The sequence below is a fragment of the Ranitomeya imitator genome, chromosome 4 (assembly GCF_032444005.1).
Source record: "Ranitomeya imitator isolate aRanImi1 chromosome 4, aRanImi1.pri, whole genome shotgun sequence".
Lineage (NCBI taxonomy): Eukaryota > Metazoa > Chordata > Amphibia > Anura > Dendrobatidae > Ranitomeya > Ranitomeya imitator.
This window is the reverse complement of record NC_091285.1, coordinates 394,432,613-394,458,710: the sequence shown is the minus strand read 5'-3', so window position 1 is coordinate 394,458,710 and position 26,098 is coordinate 394,432,613. Positions and strand designations below refer to the sequence as shown.

Here is a 26,098-nt window from a genome sequence, read left to right as displayed (position 1 = left end):
TCTGTACCAGTAGTGACAGCAGTGGGGGGATAATAATCATTAGAAATACAGAATAATAGATATATAGTTCCACACACGGTCCTAATACTATGGGTGCATGTGGGGCACATAGGGCACCCCTCAGTGATGCACCCTGGTACTTGCAGTGCTGGTGGCATGTGGGGCACATAGGGCGCCCCTCGGTGATGCACCCTGATACTTGCAGTGCTGGTGGCATGGGTGGCATGTGGGGCACATAGGGCGCCCCTCAGTGATGCACCCTGATGCTTGCAGTGCTGGTGGCATGTGGGGCACATAGGGCACCCCTCGGTGATGCACCCTGATACTTGCAGTGCTGGTGGCATGTGGGGCACATAGGGCGCCCCTCGGTGATGCACCCTGATGCTTGCAGTGCTAGTGGCATGGGTGGCATGTGGGGCACATAGGGCGCCCCTCGGTGATGCACCCTGATGCTTGCAGTGCTGGTGGCATGTGGGGCACATAGGGCACCCTGATGCTTGCAGTGCTGGTGGCATGTGGGGCACATAGGGGCACCCTGATACTTGCAGTGCTGGTGGCATGTGGGGCACATAGGGCACCCTGATGCTTGCAGTGCTGGTGGCATGTGGGGCACATAGGGCACCCTGATGCTTGCAGTGCTGGTGGCATGTGGGGCACATAGGGGCACCCTGATACTTGCAGTGCTGGTGGCATGTGGGGCACATAGGGCACCCTGATGCTTGCAGTGCTGGTGGCATGTGGGGCACCCTGATACTTGCAGTGCTGGTGGCATGTGGGGCACATAGGGCACCCTGATGCTTGCAGTGCTGGTGGCATGTGGGGCACATAGGGCACCCTGATGCTTGCAGTGCTGGTGGCATGTGGGGCACATAGGGGCACCCTGATACTTGCAGTGCTGGTGGCATGTGGGGCACATAGGGCACCCTGATGCTTGCAGTGCTGGTGGCATGTGGGGCACCCTGATACTTGCAGTGCTGGTGGCATGTGGGGCACATAGGGCACCCCTCGGTGATGCACCCTGATACTTGCAGTGCTGGTGGCATGTGGGGCACATAGGGCACCCCTCGGTGATGCACCCTGATACTTGCAGTGTTGATGGCATGTGGGGCACATAGGGCGCCCATCGGTGATGCACCCTGATGCTTGCAGTGCTGGTGGCATGTGGGGCACATAGGGCGCCCCTCGGTGATGCACCCTGATGCTTGCAGTGCTGGTGGCATGTCGGGCACATAGGGCACCCCTCGGTGATGCACCCTGATGCTTGCAGTGCTGGTGGCATGTGGGGCACATAGGGCGCCCCTCGGTGATGCACCCTGATACTTGCAGTGCTGGTGGCATGTGGGGCACATAGGGCGCCCCTCGGTGATGCACCCTGATGCTTGCAGTGCTGATGGCATGTGGGGCACATAGGGCGCCCCTCGGTGATGCACCCTGATGCTTGCAGTGCTGGTGGCATGGGTGGCATGTGGGGCACATAGGGCGCCCCTCGGTGATGCACCCTGATGCTTGCAGTGCTGGTGGCATGTGGGGCACATAGGGCGCCCCTCGGTGATGCACCCTGATGCTCGCAGTGCCCGGGCACTCACTACTATGACTGGTGAGGACTCTGGGGCTCCGCCACTATAGGTGCAGCCCGTGTGTTACCCGGCAGGCACATGACAGAGGCGGGTGCGATGAGGAGGGGAGGGGTCGTCGGTGGGGAGCCCCTCCTGGGTGACAGTCCCCTCCCTCCCTCTCCACTGATGACAGTGGAACCTCCTTAAGTTGCGTCTCGCCACAGCTGTCTGCGATCATTGAGCCGCCTGGCGCCATCCTGCTCCTTGCAGAAAGAATGCCTGCACTGTAAAAAATAGAGAGAAAACACGAGATCCGATCAGGCAGTCTGAGCCTGTCTCCCTGGGACCCCAGAGCCCTCCCTGCCCGGGACCCCAGAGCCCTCCCTGCCCTCCTGCTTTGTAGCGCGGGACCCTGCTGGGCTGGGGCACAACTTCTGCGGGGCAGCCACCTGAAGGAGCTGCAGCCCACCTGAGGACGTCTCCGGCTGCCCACCCTAAGCCGCTCTCTCTTCTCACCCACAGGTCACTGACTGCTCGGGATTTATCGCTCTTCACGTCTTCCTTATTTATTTGCTCCTTCATCTGATTGGACTTATTGTTTTGCTGTGGGACCCACAGAAGAACTTCTGCAGCAGCAGGTCCCAGGTTGTGGTGGCCATGGAGGTCTCTGCTACAGACCAGCCTCGCTGGGTCAGTCACCACCACCACCCGGCTGTGCTAAATGGGCAGCACCCTGAGCCCCACCACCCTGGGATCAGCCACTCGTACATCGATCACTCGCAGTATCCTCTTACAGAAGATATGGATGTACTTTTTAATATCGAGAGCCAAGGAACCCATGTACCTTCCTACTACAGCAACTCCGTGCGAGCAGTGCCCAGGTACCCAGCGCCACATCATGGTGAGTGCCAGCCTGCTTGGGGGCATTAGTGCCAAATGCTTCTACACCCCCCTGGTCATTTACAAAATATCATGTCATGTTCAGTGTAAGAATAATTATTGTACAACTCTATAGTAAAATTAGAAAATGTTCTCAACCTCTATCTATCTAGTCAACACACAGTATGCTTTCTGGATATATATATATATATATATATATATATATGTATATATATATATATATATATATACATAGATATATATATATATATATATATATATATATATATATATACATAGATAGTCACAGTCCTCCTGATGTATATTTAACCCCTATAGAAACCAATAATAGAAACTAAGGTGTGATCTAGTATTTTCACACATTTTTCTTAGGCTTCCTGTACTCTTTTTCTAGATAGATCGCTCCCTCATCTTCCTCTTTTGTGTTTTTTCATACCTGCTTTGAATAATTTAACTAACGAATAGACAATGTAGAATAATTTAATGCAAGTATAATACTGTGGATTTATTCTAATACAATCTTAGTCTATGAATATCTGCGCATCTACTGAATGTAATATGTCACATTGGCGCCTTGCTATGATAGATTCTAAGATATTGGTAGTGAAACATAATGTAATATATAACTATCGCAGATTTTCGTCAGTGTTCTGGTAATGCTGATGAGTTAGTAAATGATGAATTTCTTATAAGATATAGAAAATAAATGACTAATTTTAGAAACAATATCATACTCGGAAATTTAAAATAGCTAGAAAGATAGATAGGCAAATAATAGATAGACAGACAGGTAGCTAGATAGATAGGCAAATAATAGATAGATATACAAATAATAGATAGATAGGCAAATAATAGATAGATAGATAGACAAATAATAGAGAGATACCTAGACAAATGCCATTTCTATACATCTGAGCACTGCGTTATATTAGGGTCCGATGGCAGTAATATTCCTCTATAGTATATAACTCACCATCGCTTTTGTTTGATAGAATTCTACCATTGTGAAATCTATAATTGTAAAGCATTTATTGTGAGGCCACCATTACCGGTTCTTGATGTAGTTGTGTGACTTGTACCTTAGAAAGGTCCAGCATGGCTGTGATGGGCCAGTGCACGTTTGTAGGAATGTATCCAGAAATATTTGGTGACATGTAATCTTACCGTGTAATTGCATTTATTTAGGCCAGGTATGTCGCCCTCCTCTTCTACACCCTTGGTTGGATCACAGCAGCAAGGCTATAGGAGGACCTCATGCCGCATCACCATGGAACCTTCCTCCCTTCTCCAAGACCCACAGCCCACCCGGACCCCTTACTGTCTACCCTCCAGTTTCATCATCGTCATCTTCACTGGTTACCGGACATTCAAGCCCCCACCTCTTCCCTTTCCCCCCAACACCACCAAAAGATGTCTCCCCAGACCCTTCCATATCTAACACTGGATCCACAGTTAATCGTCAAGAGGACAAGGATTGCATCAAATACCATGTGTCCACCGAGTCCATGAAACTGGAGTCATCTCACTCCAGAACCTTAGGGGGAGCGTCGTCTTCTGCCCACCACTCCATCTCCAACTACCAGTCCTACGTCCAAGATTACAGTCCAGGACTCTTCCCACCAAACCTCATTGGGGGATCTCCAACAAGCTTCCCCTGTAAATCTAGACCAAAGACACGCTCAAGTACAGGTAGGATGGTGTTTCTGAAAAGACCCTAACCTTGTCACTTATGGTCACTCATTCTTCTCATTACCACTGATTGCCATTATTGGTCCCAATTTCAGATCTCTTTTATGGGACACTAAAGCCCTCACCTAGGTGGTCGCTAAACCTGATCTATAACCCCAGGTTTGGCTTTAGTCTCAGGAAGGCCCCTGCTCTGTACACACTGAACACTGCCACAAATGTATAGCTTTATTATATACACTGCTCTATCTATCTATCTATCTATCTATCTATCTATCTATCTATCTATCTATCTATCTATCCCATATCTATCTATCTATCTATCTATCTATCTATCTATCTATCTATCTATCTCTATCTATCCCATATCTATCTATCTATCTATCTATCTCTATCTATCCCATATCTATCTACCCCATATCTATCTATCCCATATCTATCTATCTATCTATCTATCTATCTATCTATCTATCTATCTATCTATCTATCTATCTACCCCATATCTATCTATCCCATATCTATCTATCTATCTATCTATCTATCTATCTATCTATCTATCTATCTATCTATCTACCCCATATCTATCTATCCCATATCTATCTATCTATCTATCTATCTATCTATCTATCTATCTATCTATCTATCTATCTATCTATCTATCTATCTATCTACCCCATATCTATCTACCTCATATCTATCTATCTATCTATCTATCTATCTATCTATCTATCTATCTATCTATCTATCTATCTATCTATCTATCTATCTCTCCAGAACAGTAACAGTTGTCAGTGGTCTCAGCAGTGTGTGACCTGTGAGAGTGCAGAGCTGGCAATGTCAGGGACCCGACTGTGTGATCTGGGGGGTTTTCCAGGGTGACATTTGCTCTGCTTGTCTGGGCTGGGACTGGATCTATTTAGCTGATATGTTTGCCTTAATCCAATTATTTTCAGACTGCTGCACGCGACAGTTTCATTGTTTATCCAGCGCCAAGGAGTTTAACAGGGTCCGGATGTGGCCAGGCTGCCCAGAGGACAGGGGGTCGGGTGCCCTGCACACAGGGGGAGGACAGGGGGTCGGGTGCCCTGCACACAGGGGGAGGACAGGGGGTCGGGTGCCCTGCACACAGGGGGAGGACAGGGGGTTGGGTGCCCTGCACACAGGGGGAGGACAGGGGGTCGGGTGCCCTTCACACAGGGGCAGCCCTGGGAGCTGGCAGTTCATTCATTGCAATGATATGGTGCGAGGAGAACGGAGCGGTAAATGCCCGGCCAGCCTTGTGGGCGAGCTGCGACAGCTCTCGGGCAGCGCTGAGCCCGATGCCATGCTCTGCACAGTTGCCATTACAGCAGGTTAATTGTATCCAGCTCATTAATAGGATGGTGCTGAGGAGTGGGGAACCTGTCGGCTCAGCCTGAATGCTGCAGTGTGACCGTGGAGCTCAGCAGGCAGGGAGACAGGTCACACCGTGGTGGCTAGTGAGCCCAGGCACAGAGGTGCTTGTGAGCAGAAAACAGCCCTAACCCTAAACTCTGACATTTCAAATGAAAGTATTTGAGAATCTGAAAATAGAAAGAAGTAATAAATAATCCTAGGAAGGCCAGTAGAGAAATGTCACTGCTGTAGGCTGTATCTAGGGGAGATGAGTCACATTAGTTAGAGCCTTGTGGTTGTGGTGCTTGTGTCTCTTTCCAGTGTGTAGACTGTACATGATCTGGGCTCCTATATAAGGGCCCACATCACCCCAGAAGAGGATGGGGCCTGGGCCTGCTGCTGCTGTGGGTGCTGGTCCACAGCACAGGCTCAGTACATGGAGGGGAACATGACTGACAGGAGGTTACAGAAGCCAGGCTCATCTCAGCCAGTACACACATTCCTTACTGTGCATGATGCCAGTCATGGCCAGGGGAAAATAAGATTTCAGCTAGTCTTGCAGGAGAAATGACTCCCCAATAGCCGCCCCCCTTCTAGTAAATGTGTTCTCTGTACAGGGTGCTCCCAATCTGTTCTATAACAGTAAGCAGGGATGCAACGACAACCTGTTATTGACACAGTAACTGAAAGCAGAATTTAGGTCAATCGTTTCTGTTTTGTTCTTTGCAACTCATTGGAAACCACAATTTACATGATTTGTTGTCTTCCTTGCAAACATGTCGTCCTTCGAAAGATTTGCTTCTCTTCAAAGAACAAGAGCAAAGCTATGGTGACAGATATCAATATTTTGTCATACACTGCTTAAGAAGAATGCATGTATTCTAATGGCAAACAATAGGGTATAAGCTCCCACTTTTAAAGTAAACAGGGCCTCTTAAGATGTCTACTGTTCAACTGCTTAGACCATGAAAGGAGTCACTCCAAACCCACCTGGAAAAATAACCTATCACCTTCCATTCACAGGGCTACATACATGTAGCCTATGCACAGAAGGAGGGTTACGGGATCTACAAATAAAGCATAACCATAGATCATGTAAAAATAAGAGGGTTTGGTGTTAATATGTAACCAGGCAGGTAGCTGGGCTGAGAAAATGCAAGACAATTTGTCATCATCCTATTGTTTTAAATCTATAGGTACCCTTTGATATATATGTGTATATATATATACATGTGTGTGTGTGTGTGTATATATATATATATATATATAGTATATATATATAAATATATATATATATACATACAGTATATACACAACAGTAGAGGATGATTTTATAGTGTTGATATTCTATTTATGGCATTTGAAAATGTAAAGTATGCTTGTAAAAAAATAATGAAATAAAAAATTGTATATATAAAAAGATATACTGTAATTAAAGACATATATATATATATATATATTTATTAGTAATACATATATACTAAAAATAAAAATATGAACCCAAATTTAAGAGGAAATATATTAAACAGAACCTTACTGCGCAAATCATGGAGTTCCGTAGAACAAAACTAACAGCTCCCTATTTGGCATTCTATGGGTTAACTGAAGCAGACCCCCCTTCCCCTCCATTAAAATGAGTTGCATATTTTGGGTACAGTTAGGGTGAGGTAGCAATGCATCCTGGTAGATGGATTTGCACAAAATAACATGACAGGATTTGCATAGATATTTTTCATTCACATTATTTGCAAATTGAGACCACTGAAAATCCATTCTGTGTATTTAGTGATGCAGTAAATGCTTTGCTTATTTTGGAGATATTGGTATAAATAGGCCATTATTTACCGAAATTCCAGCGTAAAGTGTATCCTCTGATAACGCTGCATTTGCATAACAGCATTTAAGGCATCCGAGCTTAGAAATTCTGAGTCTTTAGGCCCCTAAATGCCCAGATTCCCACATTCTCACACAGGCTATACGTTTTATACAGTAGATATGTCAGTGTACATTGTGTTCTTTTTTTTAATTTTTTTTTTTACGTTTACTTCTTTAAAGCATTTTAAAAATAAATATTATTCCTAAACGTAGGAAAACTATATAGCAAAAAATGCTGGTAATGCCATTTTATTTCCTGATCAATATTTTTATAAAATTGCCCAAATATAACAAGAACCTAGAAAAGCCCAACAATATATCAGTAATGAACAGGAATATGGCGATCCCAGCGCCTAAAGGTTACAACACATCAACAAAAAATCAAATCCCTTTCCATTCTAGTGACAGAAAATGTCTTGAGGAGGAATAGTTTACAACTTGAAAGATTGGACACCGAATTGGTATGATGAACTGATTATTCCTTTCCTGAGGAAACTCATAGCCTATAATCTTTTCCTGAGGTAACTCAGAGCTTCTAATCTGCTCTGTCAATTATCCTGCTGCTACCTTTATTTTAGTGTCTTTTTCTGCTGCTGCTGTTGCTGTTATTATTGTTATTACTCGTTGAAACAACCAGAATGTGAAAGGTTTTCCTGTTTAATATGCAAATGGCTCAGGTATTTACCACAGAAAGGCTCAGTCAGCAATACTGTGCTTTCACTTTTGGATCATCAGATAGAATCTAATCAAACCTTAATAAAGAGCTGGAAATATACCTAACGAGCAAATTATAAGGGCCTACCTCATAAATACAGCCTAATACCAATATCAGTTGTGTATGTATACATATATATACATACAATACAAATGCAATGTATATATATGGAAACAATAGTTGTATGTGTGTGCAGATATACGTATATACATATATGTATGTGTCATGCATAAATATATATATGTGCACATACAGCATAACGAAATATTGTATGTGTGCGTTTATACATGTATATGAATATATGTGTGTGTGCATGTGACATATATATATACATGTATATATCAAACCAAAATATTGCGTGCATGTGTACATATATATATGTATATATATATATATATATATACGTGCGTGACATGCATAGAAATATATATATATATATACATATATCAAACCAAAATATCGCGTGCATGTGTGTATATATATATATATATATATATATACATGCGTGACATGCATAGAAATATATATATATATATAATTATATATCAAGCCAAAATATTGTATGTCTGTGTGTATATATATATAAAGGTTTGAGAGAGGTTCACAGTTCAGAACTAAAACATGACCACTGTGAACTAATATAGTATGTTTTTTATGCCTAATCTTTTTGGAGTGCTGACTTCAGTTGTTACTTTTTTTATTTGTATCATCTTATTTTTGCAAGGGAGGCTTTGCACCCAGATTTATCTGATGCGGCTCCTGCTTTTATATATATATATATATATATATATATATATATATACACAAACGTAAATGTTTTTATATATATATATATAATATATACGGTATATACACAGATGCAGATATACAAACAGCATTTGGTTTTGCTGTGAAACATCATATACTCCTGGAACATGAACAAAAGATTGATATTGCTATCCTAGTGTCAATGAGCTCAAAATAAAAAAAAAATATACAATATCCCAACGTTAACATACAAGTTTATTAAGAAGAAACAGGCCGGGAGCTGCAGGTGAGCCCGGGCTGTTTACATTCTCTCCTAACTCTTCCCTCTTTTTTTGATTTATCCCAGACTCATAGAGTCACGCAATTTTCCATCTGTAATGATATACATTTGTCTCAGGAATCTCTGCAGTGTATAAATACGTATAGCGTAACGCACGACTCTTATCTAGTCCACGATCAGAATGCAGGGGTTCTATAGGATTTTCCTTTTTCTTACATAATGTCCTTTAACTGGAAATGTTTACCTTATCTCCCCCAGATCTCAGTGATATAAAATGGAGAATTATCTCCACCCAAATCGTTATTCATAAATTGCGAGATCATTTAATTCTCTATTTTAAAAAATGTCATGATCTCAAATTTGTTTTTAATTATTATTTTCAGACTCCCGTAAGTTCGGTTAGATTTGAAAAGACAATATATAAATCATCTATGCTGCATCTAAATCCCCTTGTGTGTATCTTGTGTTTGTATAATTTGTAGTCAAGCGATGTTTTCTACGCCATGATCTTTTTGGGAAATATGATTTTAATCCCTTAATTGCTGGAAGCCAATACATGCTTTAATGTTCTATCAGCAGCGTAAATGTAGGCTGTTCAATAATTGCACCATGTGCAACATCTCTCCTAGGATAGATATGCAGTGTCCCAGAAAGGAAAGTGTCGACTTTGACAGCACTATAAACAGTACCAAGTAGCTAATGGATCCCGCAGCGCTTGCTGTCAGGTGTACAGTAACTCCCGCTTGCATGAATCCAGCACTGTTTTGTCACATCAACCCACCCTATGAAATGTTTTCTTCCTCCTTTTACAGACAGTAATGTAATTGGCGTACTTTTTTGTTGTTGTTTTCTTATTCTTCAGAAAAATGCACCAGATTCGAAAAAGAAAAAAATATAATAATAATAATAATAATAATAATAATAAAAAAAGCTATATATATATATATCAGTCTATCTATATATATAAATATTTTAGAATATCTAGAATATATGCATAATAAAAATAATATACTACATTTATGATCACTTGTGATTTTGTAGTTTCAGGAGGAATATAATATAATCTACAGCTAAGGTTTAGGTTTAATACCCTCTTCAACAGCAACATGTTTGAATTTTAATAGGATAAACATTGCAAACTATTTTTTATAAAGCAGAGTGGCCCTTTACATATTCCATGGCCCACCCAGTGGTGTATGTTTGTATAAACTGGCATGATAATAAATGCAGGATTCAAAATTAAAGATCTTGCCCAATTGTGCTGCTCTACTTTGACGCTTAGTGTAATCTCTTAGCGTAGGCAGAAGATGACAAAAGTGACTGACTTCTGACTAAATTTCAGTTCCGAGTCAATAAGGATGACATAAATTGTATGATCATTATCATAGTTTCTTGTGGTAATGTGCGTGGCCAGATGTGGGCATCTTGGCACTTACGCTTCCAATAAAACTACTAAGCGTGTGCCTATGATAAAGATCGGGCCTGTGTAAGCATATAAGTAATAAACATACAGTCAGCGCTATAAAATTAATCATCCAAATTGCTTCATTATATCAATGACCTAGAAAAGGGGGTTGAGAATGTGACTCTAATTAAGGTTTTCTCACTACATTATTATAGGCCTCACTAATACATTGAAGTTTGTGCTCTGTTAGGCTGGCAGAGATCAAACAGACATTTTCATGAAACCAAACTCTAGTGGGACTAATTACATGCCTATTACAAAGAAATCTTTTACGTACCCCGTTCTGCCACGCCCAATATTTTATCCAGGCATCTCCAAATATCACATTACTGAGCGTTATAGTTGGTTTGGCATATTATTTATTGGCGTGAATGCAGTGCAGAAGCTGTACACATGCATTACACCAATTGCGATAATGTCATAAATATATGTATATTACTAATCAGGAGCCCAATTAATATAATTGTTCCTTAACGGGTTGCAAAGCTTACAGCCTAACCCACCAGTGGCAAATAGCCATGGCCATGGGTGGACTGAGCAATCAGACAGTTTGCAAGTTTGAAAATGATTTAAGTCACTCCTTAGTTTTCCTTAGAAAGTAATTACAAACTATCAGATTGCATTTAAAACCTGACTGATATGTCTATTAATCTATAATTTAGTGCTGAGGAGCAACTAAGAACATTTATGCTGCAAATATTAGTGAGACTGAACATACGCTATAAGATATCTATACAATAATTGCTTTTGATGTGTCGTTAACGTTAAATTATGTCAACTTATGATGTCATTGGTGACAGTCCAGGGGCTTTGGGGCGCTCTTAGGTCAACCTCACACAATTTGATGGCTGTAAGCTGATAGATGCTTTGGCCGATTGTTCAGCTGATAGCTATTTTGGCCTTCTTTCCCATACACAGGAGAACTCATTTGGCCAAGTGGTCATGTGTTCTCTATGAGAAAGCCACCAACAGTCATCTCTACAGGTGGTTTATTTCCAGGAGAACTAAGTAATTGACATTCCGACATCAGTTATATCCAATCAACATGTCCCCCAAAAATCAGTTGGCCCAACAGGGTAATTTTGGAGGGTTTGGATGACATTACTCTACTATGCATGGGGGCCTTCAGCCTGACCATACGCTTTAGAAAATAGTTGACTGCCAAATGTTTGTTTTGGCTATCTCTCACAACTCCCCCCTACACATTCATGTTCAGCTCAGCACAGGGTATGTGTATCCTTATTGGGAGCAGTGGAGTAAGGTGCTGACAGACTCTTTTGCTGGCCTCCTTTAGATTAATAGGACAGGGTAGTTATATATCCAACGTTCCCTTATTTTCCCCAACATCTTCATTTGGGGGATAGTAGAGAAGACAACATACACTTTAGTTGGTCAGCCAGTGCCACCAAAATTGGCAAGGTCTACAGATATAAATCTAATGTGTATGGCTAGCTATTGCTCTCTCAAGGTCACATAGTAATCTAAATTTTGCCTAACAATACATATTGTCAATAAATGTGTATAGCAATGTCATTATTCTCAGCGTGGGGGTTAAGTATGATCTTGAGATGGCCATAGACATTAGGTTTATCTATGACTACTACAGAGAAATAAGATTGGTCTGCTCGGCTGGGTATACATGTGTTAAATTGCTGTTGGGCATTTGTAATTCAACATGTCTGACTCTTCTAAGGCATTATCTATTTAGAGACAATTGGGAGGTCTCATATTCATTAGATGGCTGGTTGGAAGTTGTGAAATTGGTGGGGTTTGATCAACAGTGCTGTGTTTAAGGGTCTTAAATCCTAAGTTAGATGGCGCAAATGAGGGCATTATAAATTATTACCTTTACCAAGTACTAATTTATATAGTCATTCCTTTATATATGCACACAATCCTTCACATTGTGCATTTGTTAAAGGAACGTATAATTTGCTCTGGTTACATGCTTCTAGTATCTTTTATATAAGCAAAGCATAATAAATAAACAATATCAATACAATTCTGATTTTGTCACAAAAGTGTTATATTTTCCAATTAGTATGGTGCATTAGTGCATATTTACTTAACTATCTATGATGAAGGAATTCTAAAGATTGGGAAATAGAACTCACGTATGAGGATGTCCCCAACATGGAACATTATTGGTATTGGGTGCATGGTGCTGAAAAAAGTAAAGCCTCTTACAATTATATTCCTATGGTCAAGAAAAAGCATTGGTTCAGATCAGACCATTAATGTATAATAATTCTATTTTATACCAATAGTCTTAATTGTGCTAAAAAAGGGAGAAAACCAAGTATTTAGTTAATGGAATAGGTTACCTCTATGAATGTATGCCTTTTTAAACAAGTTTACTTTATAATTATGCAGCACTGTGATGTGTATCTTGATGAAATTACTCTTGGTGAATACTCCTCAGGGTACTCATTCCAAATAGTAAGTTTCACGGATGGGTTCTACGTTTCCTAATCAAGATCCTACAATATTTGCTGAAAATTCTTGCAAATGTTTCTATCCCTTTTCACCAATAGGCCCCCTCCCCTATATATACTACTGGTTTGCTCTCAGTGATTGGAAATAACATGTAAAAATAAAATATAAAACACAAAAAGTGCAATAGATTGCAACTCTACGAATCATTTAGTCGGATTCCTACAGATTTCACTTACAGAATTTATAGGTTTATTTTTTTACTATCTGTATAAACTCACTGATCCCTGGGAAATAAACTGTGAAATGAGGGTTTCATTTTGAATATGTGTTATTTATCTGCCAATGGTGTCAATTTTATTCATTTCCTGTCGTATCCTATTGATATTGCTATATACATTTATATGTTTGTATATTATGATTCTTACGGTTTAGGACTGGCAATTGCATCTGGCAATGCTATACTATTTATTAGTAGGACGCTCATTTATAGATGTTTAGACTCTAGAACATAGTAAATATCATTAATTGTAAGCAGGTCACATGTATTTGCTCCTATGTTTGTAATTATTGATGGCTATGTTAGAATTGTTCTAGAAATGATGGTGTTCAGAGATCAACCATTTGTAATCTTGTTTTCAGAAGGCAGGGAGTGTGTAAACTGTGGGGCAACCTCAACCCCTCTGTGGAGGCGAGATGGCACCGGGCATTATCTTTGTAATGCATGTGGACTCTATCACAAAATGAATGGCCAGAACCGACCCCTCATTAAACCTAAAAGAAGGCTGGTAAGTGAGAAACCAACATGCAAACACCAACTCTCTTCTTTCTCTAATCTCCTCAGCTCAGGAAGGGAAGCTTTCAGCAGGATATTGGCATCTCCACCAAAAGACTTGTTATAGTGGCCAGAAGAACTGTTTTCAAGTAAGGAAGATTAGACACTCTTGGTCCCACATTACCCATTTTTATTGCCATCTGCTTGGGTTCTAGCTCTCACACATATTTGGCGTCATGCACGCAGAGCTATTTACACATACCAAAAGATCTTATGGCTTTAACTATCCTCATTAGACAACAATGGGTCCCTGTAATTAAATTACTAATGCGGTAGTGATCCCTTCACTGATCACATTAGAACAAGACCTTATAAATAAACATGGTAGAGGAAGACACACACAATGTAAAAGGATACACTTTTGTCAGTTCTTTTGAATGCTTCAGATTTCATTTTAAGAAATACATGTCTGTGATAGCAATAATTCAGGAATTTGTCTATTAAGCATGTTTCTAAAGTTCTAAAAACAGTTGGCAAAAAGGAATAGAAAAAATCTAATCTATCTATCTATCTATCTATCTATCTATCTATCTATCTATCTATCTATCTATCTATCTTTTTCCAAAAAGATAGATGCAGCACTCCAATATAGAAAAATAATTAAAGGCCCATAGTGGCAATGCTGACATTTTGGTCCAAATGAGGACCTTTCTCAAGCCCTTTTTTTGGAACCGAAACATTACATTTGAGATGGGCCAATAAAAGTACCCTGACTTTATTTTACACTTTATTTGGAGCGCTGCCTGCCTGTTTTATATGTTATATAGTGGACCTCAGGTCAGTGTCCAGGTTCTTTCACCCAATATTCCACGGTGTAGCTGTTATCTATCTATCTATCTTGCTTTCTTTCGAAAAATAGCAGCAAATTCCTAATGTTGTGGGTGCAATACATGCAATACATGCACAAGAAGCAAAAGTAAATCCTACAAAAAAAAAATAGAATGGAAGCAGCGCTCCAATGGAAATTAGTGAAAGAGGTGGACTATATCCACCGAGATGCACAAGACGTTTCAGCTTTTCATTTGAATCATATCTCAATCAAGTGTTCAAATGAGAAGCTGAAATATCATGTCTATCTGGGTGAATATAGTCCACCTTTTTCACATAAATCCATTGGAGCGCTCTATCTATCTATCTATCTATCTATCTATCTATCTATCTATCTATCTATCTATCTATATCTATCTATCTATCTCATATCTATCTATCTCATATCTATCTATCTATATAGCCCATATCTATCTATCTATCTATCTATATAGCCCATATCTATCTATCTATCTATCTATCTATCTATCTATCTATCTATCTATCTCATATCTATCTATCTATCTCATATCTATCTATCTATCTATCCCATATCTATCTATCTATCTATCTATCTATCTATCTATCTATCTATCTATCTATATAGCCCATATCTATCTATCTATCTATCTATCTATCTATCTATCTATCTATCTATCTATCTATCTATCTATCTATCTATCCCATATCTATCTATCTATATAGCCCATATCTATCTATCTATATAGCCCATATCTATCTATCTATCTAGAAGCAACAAAAGGAACAGCACAGTATAAATACTTATCTTCGGGTGCAAGGCCCCTAGACAATCTGTCCAATGATTATCCAAACTTCATAGAATTCCAAGAAAGAGGCAGCACTCCATTGTTTCAGTGGAAAAATGTGCAGAGTTTTAATCAACCCACATGTCAGGGCGACGTTTCGCCTACAAATGAGCCTTTTCTATCTATCTATCTATCTATCTATCTATCTATCTATCTATCTATCTATCTATCTATCTACCTATCTATCTATCTCATATCTATCTATCTATCTATCTATCTATCTATCTATCTATCTATCTATCTATCTATCTATCTATCTATCTATCTCCCTAAGTATCTGTCTTTTCCTTAAATTTAACAAGAAAAGCTTAAAATTTTTCAAAAAGGAGGGAATTCTCAAAGCTTTGATTTTTTGGCTGCTGGCCCCATCTCCACTCCCTCCTTATATGCGAATTTAACTTCCCAGGAAATATCTGCCGGAAATCTGAACTCCTTAGATAACTCCCAAGTAACAATTTCCTCAAAGTAAGCCATTAAGTGAGTAACACAGCAGGAAGGACCAGGAGAACTGCATACTCTTTGAATGGCTATATGTCATCACTTATAAATACAGATCTGACTTATTACAATTTTAAAGGAAAACCAATCACTAAGGCAGCACCACAGTACATGAGAGATGGCAGGGATATAGTAGCATATGCATGTTGATGAATTTAACCCCTTAGTCTTTTTCTTGCCAACATTCTAGTCGCTTCTTACCGAATGCCGGTTTTATTTGAGCATTGATGCATCTATCACATATTGTATTCATGCTGTAACACTAAATATAATGTCTTCTTTCAGTCCGCAGCTAGAAGAGCAGGTACATCTTGTGCAAACTGTCAAACTACCACCACTACGCTGTGGAGAAGGAATGCCAATGGTGACCCAGTGTGTAATGCCTGTGGGCTGTACTACAAGCTGCACAATGTAAGTCTATACTACTAGTTAAGAAAATGTGCTCTTTTCTATGAAAAAAAAATGTTTGCCTCAGTTTTCTGGGAAAAAAAATGTGCCCAGACTAGTCAGACTCAATAATGTGAAGTAATTGGATGTTAATTGTAAGCACTGTAGCTGCAGTACTTACAGAGAGAAGTCATAACAATAGTTTATTACTCTCTGATTTTCTTCTCTGATGAGGCCTATATCTTATGCTATATGACATATTTAATAATTACGTCTATTACTAATTTCAAAACATTCCTCAACTGGGTTATTCTCAAAGCCTGCAAATTCTAAACCCTCTTTGAAGATCTTTTCGATCTGACATTTCACGGCAATTTTATTGTTAGAATCTTCTTACTTTTGTGATCCGGTAAGGAAAGTGTTAAAAAATAAATCTAACGAGGGCTCCCGTCACGGAATTTCTTTTTTTTTCCCTTGTATTTTAACACTTTCTCTACCAGACTGCAAATGTAATTATTCTCCGCAATTCGTTATTAATACAATTCGGTATTAGTATAAGGATTATGGTTTCTTTTTTAAATGATTCGTAATGGGCCATAGCATTGTTAAAAGTGAGTTATTAAATGAATACCAAAGGGTTAATTTTTTGCATTCAATTTATGCATAACACTTGCAATTAGAAATAGATTCTAAAATAATCCTAAATGCGCTTTCATCAGACATTAATCAATATCTTCCAATTGATTATGCCACTAAAATAAATGTAGAATGGACATGTAGAGTCAATATCTGGGTGGATGCAGTTGGCCTTGGCCTTACAAACAATATATGTATATATTCTATACTTATTTATTCCAATACGTTATTTTTTCTGATCTTTTTAAGTATTTTATTTTTAAGTTTTCTGGGTTTTACATTTTTTTTATTTTCATTTTATAATTTTTAGCTTTTAACGTCATTAAAGCACAAGGAAACCTTTCTGAAATATTTCTATGTTTTACTACAAACTGTGTAAATCTAATTTTTAATTATTTAAAAAGAAAGAAATTTGGAGTGCGCAATACATCACACGCCAATCTTTATAAAAGGTTGCAAAATCAATTTACACAGCTTCTGACATGTCTTTATGTAAATCATGTAAATATCTAAAGATCAGTAACAGACATCATATTTATAGGTTGTGTAATTTAAAAAAAAAAAATCAGATTTTTCTTCATTATGAGCTACTAAAATAGAAATCTATATATTTACACTTGGCTGTCACACCGCCTGTGTCTTTATGTGGTGTGAAACACAACAAGCCCATAGCAAGATTAAGCTTGCTTTATTTTCATTTCATTAAATATTTCCTTTGATATGAGCTGCAGACTGTTATGTAAAATAGGTCATCATTTCACATCTGCAAATGAAACTTGGAGACTTGTCTCATATTTCTAAGGTGTAGATATTTATTGCAGGCAAATAGTTTCTTGTCTGGGATATGAAGGACGATTCTGCTTCTTGTTAACCCCTCTGTAGCAGAAAATGAGATTTTTGATGTAATGGCTAGTTTAGCAAGTTGAACTCAGCAGTTCTTTGTGCCACATGCCGTTATTTTTTTTTTTTTTACAAATTAATTACGATAAATCCACAGTATGTATGACAAACAGTGTAACGAGGACCTCGTTACAAGACAATATGACTGCTCGTGTTGCAATCCATGGATTTATTTACAGTTTACCAAACACCTAGCAGTCACATATTATTGATATATATATATTAGGAATGAAGAATAATAGTGACACTATTGTGCGGTACAACGACTACACAACATACCGCACTCTGGTAGAGGGCAAACAGTAGAGTACAGAGTGTTATGTTAGTAAAGTATCTTTGTCACTTTTTCGTTTCTTCTCGCTATACGTTTTTTAGATGAATAATGTATTCTATGGTGCCCATGAACTTTTATAGGGCAAATGTATGACAGAACGGTGACACAACAGCTGCAGAAGTTCTAAAAACAACAGGAAACCATGTAAAAGTATTTATTAAGGAGCACTTTTTATATAATGGGAGCCACTGATAGATTACAAAGTAGATATATAGCTGCATATGTTTTTTATGATATACGTTTAGATGCACGTAAAGAAGAAAAAGGTAAAAAAAAATTGCTTTGAAAAAACCCCATAAAAACATGCACGCCAATGGAATTATTTTTCCAATTTTTTTTATGTATCAGCAATAAAGTACAGTTTATATACAGTTGCATCTCCTTCGTACTATATAGTGTCTCCTAAAGAGAGAAGTAGCAATGTGTGTAATATATATATATATATATATATATATATATATATATATATACATATATATATATATATAAAAATTATATATATATACTTGGCGTCTCCAAAACAAAGAAATATCAGTATATATATATATATATATATATATATATATACACACACACACTCCTAAGATAGGAACTATTAGTGTTTATATATATATATATATATATATATATATATATATATATATATATATATATACTGATGTTTTCCATTCCATGCATTTTAAATCTATTACTATGTACTATCTAGTACAATATAATAATTTATAATGATATGAAACTGTGATGGTTAGGTATAGCCAAAAGTGTAATCTTTATATGGGTATCTTTTCATTTAGATAGTGAAATTCCGTAGAACCCTCACTTTTATCATCCAGAACGTTTAATAATCAGGCACATGGAATATTGATAACACAACACTTATCAGGTCGCGATGATTTCGACTACATGTAGGTTTTGTGTTTCAAATCAACGCTGACGTTAAATCGCCATCCATTACTCAGAACAACCTGCTCTGACAGATGCTGCTTACAAGAGCTGTAAAAGTGACCACCTCTGACAACATGCGTAGCTAATTAGGAAGATAATGGGGTCTTGCTCTCATGTAGGATTCTGTAAGGATCACAAACAATTCCATACTCCTAAAGCCACACACCACTGTTTTATTGGATGACCTCACCATGGCACGGTCAACCTTTATAGAGTAAGAGAACAATTTGGCAAGTATTTGTTAATTGTTAGGTGAATGGCACCAGACTAATGCAATCAATCTATGCTGTATAGACCAGCATGTAAAAGCTGACATCTTTCAAGTTGAGCGATTTCTTGTTGGAACCGACAGATGTCAGTAAGACAGACTTAGTCCAGAAGTATGTCAGCTTTGTGTGTTAATTCTGGTTCATGGCACAAAACTTTGAAATGCTGTACGTTCAGTTTGGGAGTCAGAGGTCATGTATAAAAGCATCACAGTTTGACAGAAAGGGAACATTTCAGATGATATTTAGCACACCCTGTATAATAAGACTTATATTAGATATCCTTGTGAGATATTGGATAACACTGGGCACAGTCCAAAGTTTTATATCATTTGCAAAGTGCCTTGTTATACAGGTCTGCAAGACATAAAATAGTAATAATAACTTTTATTATAGAAAAGAAGACATGATTATTATTAAGAATAATTGCATTATTTGATATTTGATCCAATTTACAGAAATTAAACTTAAATGATATCGATGAAAATAATATCAGGGTTTTTTAAAAAATATTTTATGGGTTTGTGTCCCTTTTTTACGTGGATTGTTGTGTATATGATATGTTATTTTTCTGAAATGATATCGACCAGATCAAAAGAAGTCAGCACATACATATAGGGATAACATTTCTTCACGTAGGCCTAAGGGGCCCTTGTCTGAGGCTAATGTTGTATACTTTGATATGGGTACTTCTCTATGAGGACTTTTTTTTTCTAACCTGATATTTATTCGTGATATTTGATATCTGATATTTTATGTTTAAACATATTAACCATGTTTTTTTCCTGTGTGCCTTCACTTGGCTAAGAAACGAAGGAAGGGGAAACAAAAACAAATAATTATTTTTTGTTTAGATTAACAGACCTTTGACTATGAAGAAGGAAGGAATCCAGACCAGAAACAGAAAAATGTCTAGCAAGTCGAAAAAGAGTAAAAAGATGCTTGATGGACTCGAGGACTACACGAAGGGCAGCTCATTCAGCCCTGCCGCCCTCTCCAGGCATATGTCTACGCTTAGTCACATTTCTCCTTTCAGCCACCCCGGCCACATGCTGGGTACACCAACACCAATGCACCCATCGTCCAGCCTGTCTTTTGGACCTCATCATCCCTCCAGTATGGTCACTGCCATGGGTTAGACTTTAAACTTTGCCTCTTGCAACTTCCTTAGGACTTCATCTCTATTTTGCATTTTTTTTGCAAACTGATGACCCCCCATGTCTATGGACAGAACGTTATTTAAAAGCTCACACAATGTAGTGCTAGCAAATCTTAAAGGAACTCACTATGGCATCTGCACATTCTTGACCACTGAATCTGGATCCCATTTGTGAATAAGCCATTTAAACTTCCACTCCCTGTTGATAAGGGTTTCCAGTGCTGTGAACAAAGGTATGAACATTGCAAAAATATAAAAAAGGAAAAAAAAACAATAGAAAAAAAACCCATTCTATATTGTAAATTTTGGAAACTTATCATATCAGTGTAAAAAGCATGAAGGACCACAAGACTATATATAGATGGTGGCTTTGGAAACAAAGACTTATAGACTGCAATGCTTTTTTGTCTAAAAAAAAGTGAACAAATTGCCAGTGTTGTTTTCCTCTAGCTGGCTGGAGTTGTTTGATGCATTAAACTTGTAGACCCTTCAAACATTCAGGATTTTGGACTCTTCTTAGAATGTTCTCTTGGTCCCAGGCAATCAGTGTTATTATACCGATATTGCCAATGTGGATGTACAGCTAGCCCATTCCTCAGGCCTCAATGCATTGTGAACAAGTTCCTGTAATTGTTGTTTGTATGTATATTTCAAAGACACCAGAATAATTAAAAAAAGATGTAGATTTATTTCATCATATTATACAGACTGATTGGTTGTATAAATTTATTTACTGCTAGTGTAAAGAACTGCTTTTGTTGTTTTCTTCTTATTTTTCTTCTTTTAAAAATAAAATAGATTACATTCGGTTGAATAAGGTTGTTTGTTATTTTGTTATCTATTTGTTCTAAAAAAAACTATAAAAATTAAACATGTGAATCCTGTATACAGAAAGACCCTGCTTGGCATAAGGTCTATTGATATGAATGCGGGTTAAGCAGACAGAGGGGGGGTGAGGGTTGGGGCAAAAATAGCTATACTAAGTTATCTTTAATTGCCTGCTCAATACTTTCATTCATAAATCCATCGCTATAAAGTTCAGGGGATCAGCTCTCCTTTGTATTGTATTATGTGGAAGTTTTCTCAGCTATTTCATATTGAAATAAAATTAACTGCTACTGTTTCTTATTGTTTATGGTGTTACTTGTTAGTCCTGTTCATCCTAGTTGGACGCTTGTGTTATTGGTGATTATTACTGTCGCCGAACATGTAAATATAATTCAAGGAAAAAACAAAATGAACATATACCCTATAGTAAGTAAATAAATCAATAGTACTAGTACATGTAAATAACATAGGGTACTTAGTTAACACAATTTTGATCAAAAAAGTGTAAAAGCAACGCAACAAAGTGAACCCAATCAAGCAGGATATGACTGTCCCAATTGGGTACACCTTGTCGCTGTTAGATGGCTTTTATGCTTCTTTTTAAAAAAAGTTAACTAAGTACCCTATGTTATTTACATGTACTATTACTATTCACTTATTTACTTACCATAAGGTATATGCTCATTTAGTTTTTTCCTTGTATTTTTTTTCTGTGACATGGCCACAATGTGAACATGTTCTTATGTATTGCATGTATACTAACTTATGTTTCGGCTAATTTCTTTGGTTATGTCACAATAATTGTCAACAAATCAACTTGAAGCGGATGATTAGCAACAGTGATTGTTAAGTGTAAGATCTAAATAGATGGAAATGGATGTCCCACTGGATAAGTGTTTGCAAATTTAAGTCCCTGTTTACATCACACTCTTCATTGCATATGCCAGTAAATCTTCCAAGGAATACCACCCAAAAGAAGTCATACAGTCAGAAAAATTACCCATAGGTGACCACTGTTAAAAAAAAAAGTACAGGGTGGGCCATTTATATGGATGCACCTAAATAAAATGGGAATGGTTGTTGATATCAACTTCCTGTTTGTGGCACATTAGTATATGGGAGGGGGAAAACTTTTCAAGATGGGTGGTGACCATGGCGGCCATTTTGAAGTTGGCAATTTCGGATCCAACTTTATTTTTTTCAATGGGTAGAGGGTCATGTGGCACATCAAACTTATTGTGAATTTCACGAGAAAAACAACGGTTTGCTTGGTTTTAATGTAACTTTATTCTTTCATGAGTTATTTACAAATTTATGACCACTTATAAAATGTGTTCAAAGTGCTGCCCATTGTGTTGGATTGTCAATGCAACCCTCTTCTCCCACTATTGACACACTGATAGCAACACCGCAGAAGAAATGCTAGCACAGGCTTCCAGTATCCATTGTTTCAGATGCTGCACATCTCGTATCTTCACAGCATAGACAATTGCCTTCAGATGACCCCAAAGATAAAAGTCTAAGGAAGTCAGATCATGAGACCTTGGTGGCCATTCAACTGGCCCACAATGACCAATCCACTTTCCAGGAAACTGTTCATGTAGGAATGTTCAGACCTGACACCCATAATGTTGTGGAGCACCAACTTGGGTGTCAGGTCCGAGCATTCCTACATGAACAGTTTACTGGAAAGTGGATTGGTTGTTGTGGGCCAGTTGAATGGCCATCAACGTCTCCCAATCTGACCCCCTTAGACTTTTATCTTTGGGGTCTTCTGAAGGCAATTATCTATGCTGTGAAGATACGAGATGTGGAGCATCTGAAACAACGGATACTGGAAGCCTTCTTCTGTGGTGTTGCTATCATTGTGTCAAGAGTGGGAGAAGAGGGTTGCATTGAGAATCCAACACAATGGGCAGCTCTTTGAACACATTTTATAAGTATTCATACATTTGTAAATAACACATGAAAGAATAAAGTTACATTAAAACCAGGCACACCATTGTTTTTCTTGTGAAATTCTCAATAAGTTTGATGTGTCACATGGCCCTCTTTCCATTGAAAAAAATAAAGTTGGATCCAAAATGGCCGACTTCAAAATGGCCGCCATGGTCACCACCCATCTTGAAAAGTTTTCCCCCTCCCATATACTAATGTGCCACAAACAGGAAGTTGATATCAACAACCATTCCCATTTTATTTAGGTGTATCCATATAAATGGCCCACCCTTTAGATTATGTGGTATCATTTTTTTTTTGTCATTATAATGATGTTCTGTGTATCAGTCTAACTGGTTAAAAGTACTCTTTTTTTGACCCTCATTGGTTTGGTTGATATGCTTTCTATAAGCTTAGCATATAAACGACTAACTTCTGGCATACATGTAAAAATAAAGATTATTATTATTATTATTATACATGCTAAGAAAATCACTAATTGAATGAGAGCAATACGTAAAACTGACAGGCAAATATTCCAAAGCATTATGTCCATGATCAAAAGATTACAGCTTCAAAGTCCTAAGTCCTAAAATAAATTTACAACAAATGTAATCAAGTAAGAAAAAAAGAAAAAAAATCAGCTCTCCCCGAAGAAAAAGTCTTCTTATTTAATAATACTATAAAACTTAAAAACAGTATAAATAAAAAACATATTTTTTCCCATCATCATCATCATGATAATTTGTAAATTGTACATAAAATATTAGTTATACTTCATTGTTCATAGCATAAGAGGAAAATTAGCTGGGTTCATTATTCCCCTTAAAAATGAATTAGAGTTAATAGGCAAGTAACAAAAAATTTATGTAATAAAAACTATAACTTGTCCACCCAAAATGATCCTCATATGGCTACACAGGAAAATAAAAGGTTTGGATTTTGAAATTTTTGCAACACAAAAATTATATATTTGAAAATAAAACATGGTTGTGTTGTGCTAAAGTTAAAAATCAAAACGACCCAATTTATTTTTTTGCGTTGCAAGGTTGTATCAACGAGTAGCATAAAATTAACATGGCATTTATAAAACACTGTAAACATTAAAAAACAATCAAAACAAAAAAAAAACACAAATGTATTTCAAATCAAAATTGGAAACATTTTTGGAATGAGAAGGGGAGCTGTGAACATTGTTGTGAATGGTGTATACAAGTGTTACCATTCATTTTATTCCTATTTGAGGTGAAATTTAGACAACTACTGAAAAGTTATATTTACAGAACAGTAATTGTTAACCTATTTTGCAGCTCAGTAGTCAATGTAAAAAAATGCAAGATTTCAGCATTCTAAGAATATAGAAAGACGTATGTTAACGTTTAACATAATAATCTTGATTTAAATAATAGATATTTTTCTGATGACACTTCCCCGTTAAGTTCAGTTTGCAGACATTAATCATCAAGAAATGATTATCAGGTGGAGAAACTGTTCCATTTGTTACGACTAACATATAACATTCACAGAATTGTGTATCCTTGTATATGCATTGATTGTTCATGTTTCAAAAGTAATCTTGTCAGTGATGAAGAATATTTTAATCTGCTATTTCATAGATCAGTCATCACTATGAATGAGTGTATGCTTTCTCAAAATTGAAAGTATTACCAGCCCTTTATTTGGCCCTTTGGTATATACAACAAACTTAATGTTACTCATCACTGTCTCCATAGGGGAACATAATCAAAGTTCCCTATCAGTATGTCTTTGGAGTGTGGGAGGAAATTGGAGTATTTGGAGGAAACCCACGCAAACACGGAGAGAACCTACAAACTGCTTGCAGATAGTGTCCTTCATCAGATTTCATAAGACCCCAGCTCTAACAGTCTATTATGCTATCCACTGAGCCACCATGCGGTTCATAGTCATTCATTTAGCTGTAGACTGGAAATATTGAAATAACAGTGCAGTATATTCAGATTTAAAGAGGACCTTTCACTGTATCAAAAGTGGCCAGTTATTGCTTTATTTTATTATGGCTGCTTTCCTTAGTATTGTGTTGATTCTTTTAAAGTCCATCAAATGGTTCTAGATATATGGACTTTATTATTTAGTGCTTAATCTTTATGGTGTTAACCGATGGGGGCATTACTCCTAAGGTAATTATGAAGTACAGCCTAAGGACATGTCCTCAGAAAGTCCTATGACCCTCGCTCCATTGGAAACACCATAAAAAGTAGCACTAGATTAAATGGCCAATAACTCCAGAAACATATGCAAGATAAAAAAAAACAAAAAAAATCTACATGTTCAGCGGAGTAGCAGGAACAAACTTAAGTGCAAGAACTGGCCACATTTCAACAGGTGACATTTGACCGGGTGTCCTATGTAAGAAACTTTTAAATATCTGTAATAATAGTATATAGAAACTTAACGTTAAGCCACAATAGAGAAAATTTATATATATATATATATATATATATATATATATATATATACAGTACTGACCAAAAGTTTAGACACACCTTCTCATTTAAAGATTTTTCTGTATTTTCATGACTATGAAAATTGTACATTTACACTGAAGACATCAAAACTATGAATTACCGTATATACTCAAGTATAAGCCGAGATTTTCAGCCCAAATCTATGGGGAAATATGAACGGTGCAGAGCACTATATGGCACAGCTATGGGGAAATATGAAC

At 37.7% G+C, this 26,098-nt stretch overlaps 1 protein-coding gene across 8 annotated transcripts in view; it reads left to right on the top strand.

Annotated features, from left to right (window-relative positions):
- Positions 1-21,748, top strand: part of GATA3 (GATA binding protein 3) — a 37,589-nt gene extending 15,841 nt beyond the window's left edge. The window contains exons 2-6 of one of the 8 annotated variants that reach the window (XM_069765292.1): positions 2,079-2,457; positions 3,642-4,145; positions 13,674-13,819; positions 16,284-16,409; positions 20,321-21,748. In XM_069765292.1, coding sequence (XP_069621393.1) covers positions 2,214-2,457; positions 3,642-4,145; positions 13,674-13,819; positions 16,284-16,409; positions 20,321-20,605 — 1,305 coding nt within the window. In that variant the 5' untranslated portion in view covers positions 2,079-2,213 and the 3' untranslated portion in view covers positions 20,606-21,748. Of the gene's footprint in view, positions 1-1,775; positions 2,458-3,641; positions 4,146-13,673; positions 13,820-13,875; positions 13,956-16,283; positions 16,410-20,320 lie in introns of those variants that run through there. The other 7 variants (XM_069765295.1, XM_069765291.1, XM_069765294.1 and 4 more) reach the window with 7 other exon arrangements.
- Positions 21,749-26,098: the final 4,350 nt, after the last annotated feature.